At 39.6% G+C, this 7311-nt stretch overlaps 1 protein-coding gene across 1 annotated transcript; it reads left to right on the forward strand.

The window, feature by feature from the left end:
• Positions 1-245: 245 nt before the first annotated feature.
• On the forward strand, positions 246-3560 carry LOC104413447 (protein SOGA3-like; the record flags this gene model as incomplete). Its single annotated transcript, XM_010024442.1, has 2 exons — positions 246-470; positions 3402-3560. Coding segments are annotated over 2 exons (384 nt in total), but the record flags the coding sequence as incomplete, so codon positions are not given.
• Between the last annotated feature and the right edge of the window lie 3751 nt (positions 3561-7311).

Here is a 7311-nt window from a genome sequence, read left to right on the forward strand (position 1 = left end):
GCCCGGGAGGGGTTTCCCGGCCGCCCTCTCCCCCGGCACTAGCGCTGGAGGCAGGGTTAAGATGGCCTTGTCGCGGGCAGTGGTGCTACCCTGCTTCGCTGCGGTGCTTTTAATGAGCCGGGTTGTATTTAGCTGGCGTCCCTCCGGGGAGGAGCTCCATTTTGGCCGCCTTCCCCTATACGTGCTAACATTCGTGCTTATGACCCACCTGTTGCATCCCTGTCCCCTTCTCGCCCCGGTGCCAGAACGAGATAGATGAGCTGAGGACAGAGATGGACGAGATGAGGGACAGTTTCTTCGAGGAGGATGCCTGCCAGCTTCAGGAAATGCGCCACGAACTGGAGCGAGCCAACAAGAACTGCCGGATCCTTCAGTACCGGCTGCGCAAGGCTGAGCGCAAGAGGCTCCGCTACGCCCAGACTGGCGAGATCGATGGTGAGCTCCTGCGCAGCATGGAGCAGGACCTCAAGGTACAGACATGAGCAGGTGTCGAGGGAAGGGAGCACCTCAGAAGGAAACATGACCATGCTCGTGGTCCTCATGACTCAGGCATTTCCATCTGTTCTATTGTACAGTGTGTACCCAAAGCAGCTTACAGGATAGTAATGGCCAAGTGTACCTTCGTATTAGACACCCATCAGTAAATAGATAGTCTCTCCTGAGCTTCAGTCCAATCATTTGTTGTAAAGTTAAGGTGCAAGAAATGATTCAAATACAAATTAGGATCTAGAGGTTTGGGATCTTTTAGGATGTATGCAAAACATACCCTGTGACTGCAAAATTAAACCAACCTTACCAAATAGTCCCACTGCCTCTGAGGGCATTACGGTACTATGTAGTAAAGATTTCGTAGGACCAGCAGATCGAATACTTGCAAAGTCAACACACGAAATCCTGGCATCACTGGTGTCAGTGGAAAGACTGCTGATACCTTCAGTGAAGCCAGGATTTTCCACATCCACCTGAAAGCATAGACACAACCCATCACATTTCAATGTGTAATCAACTGCATTTCATCCATAACATCTGAATGAACCACAGCCCATTGTTGAGGAAAAGTTTCAGTCCTTGTTTAAAGAATGCTGTTGGTAAAGTTCCCATCATCTCCATTCTACAGCTAGATGGTCCAAATACAGACAATATACAGCCTTTCTTGTGCTAGTTGGAAGTTGTCTAATTTCTGCTTCCATCCACTAGACTTTGTTAAAGGCTTCTGCTGAATCAGACCTCCAACTTTTTTCAGTTGACTGGTCTCCTGCCACTTCGCATGGAGAAGCCAGGAGGAGAACGAGATGTTTTGCACATTCAGAATGATGCTTAACTGAGTAATGGAGACACGCACCTTGTAGGCAGAATTTGAATGTGAACCTTTGCGACCCAAGTGAATATTGTGATTCTATCTTACACAGCTGAATTCTTTATTGGCTCGGTGTTACTTTGTATCAGCAATTCATACATGTGCAGGGACTGGGAGGGGAAATGGTGAGAGCACTTCTGGTTAAGTGCTAGCCCTCAATGTAGGAGGTGACAGCTGAGGCCTTAGGTTGAGCTGGTCAAAGGCCTCACTTAAATTAGGGATTCTCCCATGTCTTTCACGATAACCATATAACTGACTCTTTGGAAAGGAATAGTGTTTTTGCAAAGTGTTCCCAGAGATCATGAATGTGTTCTGCTTTGGAGCAGGGATGAATGTCTAGTTGAATTTGGGTGTTGGCTAACCATTATTGTAACTCGTGCAGTTTTCTGTAATGGTCCCGAGCCCTCTTCTGAAGAATTTCTATCCAAAATAATGCTGTTAGTTTTGCACAGGTAATATACTAGGGGACCTAATCCTTCATAGGTACAGTCTTGTACATAGCTGTATTAAAATGCATCTTTCAAGTGAGTTCCATTTCATCTAGAATGCCCTGTGGGATTTCCCTGCATTAACTGCTACACCACCAAATTTTGTGTCAAAAAATCACTACTTTGTTATTTGGTTGTATTTACTGATCCAGCCTGTATCTATGGACTGAAGATAGATTCTGACAGGATGCTGTTAAAAATGTCACCCATGATTTTCCATTTACTTTGATTGGGCAACCAGGTGAGCAGTTTAATACTGAGCGTAGGAAAAAACATCAAGCTATAGGCCTGTGGTGTGATTCTCAGATCATCCTGCAGTCTCTTTGGACCATGGTTTTAACTGAAATTCCCCTCCACTCTTTCTGTTAGGCATTATGGGTCTTGACTGCATGTACAGTGGATGAGATTGTTGAATGATCTTGTGCTACACTGCAGTGTTGTATCTGTAATTCGCACACACTGGGTTTTTTGTCAGGGGAGGCTGAGTCACTAGCTGCTGCTGTTTTCTGATAGATTGGATTCTTCTAGACTGCTTGCTTACAATTATGATTTTCTTTAGAGGTTTAGTATGTCCAAGAGAATTCTTTGACACACAAACATAAAGATCATTCTAGTGAAAGCCATAAAGGATAGCTCTCTGAGCTCCCCTAGCTAATGCTAAGAAGGATTAATTATACTTTCCAATGTTCTAAAAAAAGCAGGAAATTAGGCTTTTCAAGTATGTGTCTAAATCACCATCATAACAGTGATTAGTATATATTTAAATATTTTTGTTGCATGATTATAGTTTCTGTTGGTTTCACAAAATACAACACAAGTGGCCTGAATGGCAAAATTCTCATTACTTTATATGAAGAAGAGGAATTAGATCATGGTAATGTGCCTTTTAACTCAATTCCTGGGAAATGTGTTAAAAAAAACCCCCAAACCAAACAACAAAAAACATTAGTTTCCATTTAAAATATTTGGCATCATTTGGATGAACACAAGGTCAGTAAAGATGTTGTTTGTGCATATTTTGATCTTTAAATGAACCAATAGCAGTTAATGCCAGATATTTAGATTAACTGCCCATGAAGAAGAGAGAAACTAACAGGGTCAAAATCAAGATGTGTCTGTTTATTGTGTGCAAGGCACAGGTAGGAAAGGCTTGGAGAAGGTGGGCCCTGCTTTTAGGTGCTTCTGCATGTCAACTATTTAAAGAGCATATACCTTAACGCATTGCAAAACATAAGCTAGGAGTGGTTGAGAGAAAGTAGATGCTGCAGTGTCTCCAGGGATAATGAAGGTCCTGTTTCACCATTGGCATAACGGAACCTTAAAGGGAGTTGAGGTTTAATGTCTAATATGGTTTACAGTGAAGTCCTCAGGAATAATGTACCATTTTTTTTGAAGCAATTGGTTTGAATTTGGAACCATTTAGAATTCTTTCTGTGGATGTCCTTGTCTACATGTTTCCTTACATACTGCTTCCATCAAAACATCTAGAATTAACTTCTAAATAGTTGCACTGCAGTAGTAATTTTTTAAATCTTTCTTTTGATATAACAATTTAGGTTGCAAAGGATGTTTCGGTGAGACTTCATCATGAGTTAGAAAATGTGGAAGAAAAACGTACTGTAACAGAAGATGAAAATGAAAAGTTAAGACAGCAGCTTATAGAAGTTGAAATTGCCAAACAAGCACTACAGAATGAACTGGAAAAAATGAGAGAGGTTAGTGTTGCTATTTACTTCTACGCAAAGTATTTGTGTTTCTCAAATTCATATTGCTGAACTGTTTTTCTTCATATAACTTGTTTTGGAGTCACAAAATATGGCAGCCAAAAGTTGAAAGTCATAGAGTGCTGAAGTGCAGCTTGGTGATTGGGAAGCTGAGAACAAACTATAATATTTGGTGTTTCCTATGAAAAATGAAATGAAACTGTGGCTTTATTTTTCTTATACAAGGAGGGGAATGTGGAACTGATGGTAACAGTGGTCAGAGACAGTGAGACAGTGTACTTATGTTAAGATACATGCAGGAAGAGTGCTGAAGGGAGTCAGAGGCACCTAACTTTGAAGATGACGTTCCCCACACGTTTTTACGAAGTGTTTTTCCCTTGCTAACTACTGTTAGGGACTAGCAGGCACAATGAGACTGGGGATTCAGCCACCTCCTCATCTTACTCAGTCATGTGTTTTAGAGTGTTGTAAAGTGAAAGACTCTACCTGGCCTTTTAATCTAAGCATATTTTTACATTATATCTAATTAATCTTAAAAATTACTCCATTTGCCATTATATAGATGCAAGATCCTGTGCCATTAAATAAGCAGAAAATTGTATTGCAGCAGTAATAGCCTGGTCAACAGAGATAAAAAGCACACAATAAAAAGAAACTGTTGAATAAGAGTGACTTCTCGGAACAAATTTTAGAAACAGCTCTCCAGTTCACTGTTTAAAATTCAATGAATGCCACTGATTTTCACTTTTAGTAATATTTCCTACTAGGAATGCCAATGTCTACTTTGATCTTGTATGAAGCAGAAGAGATGTTTTGGTTGTTAAGGCAGGAATTTTTCAGTTGTATGATAACTTACAGAGTTTTTAGGAACTGCAAGTGCTTACTTTAAGTGATGTACTATTAAGAATATTCACATGTTTTCTGTACAGGAACTGAATTTGAAACATGTTAGTAGAGGATAAACAGGTATTTTTGTTTCACCTTCTACTGCTTTTTCAGATAATTACCGATTTGAAAAGGGCATGAAATCTGAGCCTTATTCAGCTTCCTCTGCCTGAGACTTTCTTCTATTTTCGTTCTGGTTTCTGCCATCAAGTGCAATTCAGTTTCCAGGACTATCTTCTTTATGAGAGCATGATCTTTCTGTAATTATCCTTACAATTTGTTGTTAAGCTTGGCTTTACTCCAAATTTTTCATTATTCTAGTCCATTCAGACTCTACCTTTTTGTAGATTCCCATTTCTGGATTCTTTCTTCCTGCCCTCTGATAGTTTGTACCATTGTAAGCTTCTTTTGCCTTGCTTCTTCTTATGCATCTTCAGATTACAATAAGGTATAGTGGCAATTTAATAGCTTGTGTTCTTTGGGTGCTGTGTACCTACAGGAAATTAACCCAGCAAATAGACTTGTGTCATCAGCAGTCTCTTTCTCCTTATCCTGATTCTTCCCTCTGGCCCACTATGCTCAGCTATGGTTCTGTTGCTTTCATACTGCTTTCCATTTCTTTCTTTGGCTTAGGTGGCTGCCCCTTTCTGTTTTTGCTGTTGGTATCAATGGAAGGATACTGGAGACTCCAGAAGAGAGTGTCATGTTTAAGCCTGGGGCTCTTCTACACGATTTCATGAAGCTGAAACAGATAGGCAATTACTACTGGCATAGAATAGGGGCACTGAGCTAGAATGGAAAAATGCAGTAAGACTTTACATCAGAGTAGAGGTGGAGTGGACAAAGAGTCAGAAATACATGATTATACTGAACTGCAGAGGAGAAGTGCCATGCCCAGTCATTACATACGTTATCATAACTAGGCAGGAGTTTGCATTTATGTGTTCCAAACAGGCTGCTGTTTTCCTTCTAGTAGAAAGCTGCTTTTCAGGCTAGGACTTTCAGCACAGCATGGGGGAAGCTGGGGGATGGTTGAGGAGGTGCAAGTCAGAAAAACACAAGTTTGAAGTGAAGCCAAATTATTATGCATTTTGCAAGCATGCTGTGACTTGGGGGACTAATGGAAGAATGCTGGTGAAGAATACTAATTCTTACAGGTTTGAAATTTAGAATCTGTGAATAAATAACCCAATAAAACCAACCCAAAGCAATCTGAAGTGCATTAGAATTTTTCTGTGACAAATATCTTTTCTTCTTCTCTGACAACTGAAGGGTTAGTGAATCTTAAATATAATTTTCAGATAGTCATAATGTTGATTTTCTGCTTGCTTGTGAGTTATTTCTTCTAGTTTCATGGGTTTACAACCATTTCTAATTTCAGAACAGCCATTATAACCAATGGAACTTCCTGCTTAAGGAAGTTCTATACCCAGCACAAGTAAAAATACAGAGTCAAGACCTTTAGTCTGGATTGTGATCTTCACTTTATTGAGCTTAGAATTAATGAGAGAGTTACTCTCCAAAGACAATGAAATATTTTTGTTTTACAGCATAACAGTGCTCAGAGTATATAATGACTGATTTCTGTATTTTTATGTCACCAAATGTATTGCTAAAAGAAAAACTATGCAGTTCTTCTTAGAACATGCTTATGTATATCTGCCATGGGAAATTTGATCTCCATTTACAATGAACAGTGTGGGATAGCAGAGAACGGTTAAAAGACTTAGTAGAAAATGTTGGAGGCAGAAGCATAATTTTTTTTAGGCAGTCTCTAGAGCAGAAACATAGCCAAAGTTCTCTGATGTAGATTCTTTGTTGTTTCAAAAAACATGGTAGACTTGACTGGAAACTTGTATAAAAGATAAATGTTAGCAGATGTGTTTGTGTAGAGAAAAATCTAGAGTTCTCCAGTGAACATTTGAGTGAATATAGACTTGTGACTGTATTTGTCCATTAATAGAGATACAGTTGATGTTTGCTTTCTTGGTTTGGAGCTTTTGGAACAAATATTTATGATATATTCCATGACAACTAGAAGTTGTGGATGGCAGCAGAAGCTTGCAAGCATCCAGGATTTGGAAGGTGTTCCAGCAAAGCATGCATTTCTATAAGTTACTTTTCAGTCCCCCAACCTGAACTATTTCAGTTAGTGTTATTCCTGCATACGTCCACAAAGAAACACAAGTTTTTAATCTGCATTACCAGTTCTCAGAATTCATTTGTAGCAACTGCTGTTGATTTCCTGTTTATTATTTGTTATTATTAATTGGAGTGCTTTTTGTGAAGCTGAAAATGAAGTAGAGAAACCCACCTGGGTGCGTTCTTGTGTGACCTGCTCTAGGTGGCCCTGCCTTGGCAGAGGAGTTGGACTAGGTGATCTCGAGAGGTCCCTTCCAACCCTAATGATTCTGTGGTTCTATGAAATGTTTCCTAGAAGAAAGAGAAGCTAGATGTAATTTTTTTCAGGTATAAAAAAAAAAATTAATGGGTTGTAAATTAATTAATTAATATTAATTAATTAAAGTTCATGACTTCATTGGTAACCGCTTGCTAAAGCCTAGCTAACTCTCTTGTAGAGCTTTTCGTGATCACAGTATGAACTAAGAGTTCATTCATTTGCTCTAACTACGTAGGAAATGACCAGTCTGCCATGCTTTAGATGGTTGGTTGTGGGACAAATGAAGTAGGGGGAAAATACGACAGATGTACTGGACCTTGGGCTTTACAAATCCTCATTGCAATGTGGATATGTAACTGCAAGAGGCACCGTGCTTTTCTGGATAGAAATAGATTGCTCTGTTAGTGCTGTAACCTGGGTGCATGTAAGACAGCTGAGTTCTTACAGCCACATTAG

This window comes from Nestor notabilis, unplaced genomic scaffold, assembly GCF_000696875.1.
Source record: "Nestor notabilis isolate BGI_N333 unplaced genomic scaffold, ASM69687v1 scaffold10551, whole genome shotgun sequence".
NCBI lineage: Eukaryota > Metazoa > Chordata > Aves > Psittaciformes > Psittacidae > Nestor > Nestor notabilis.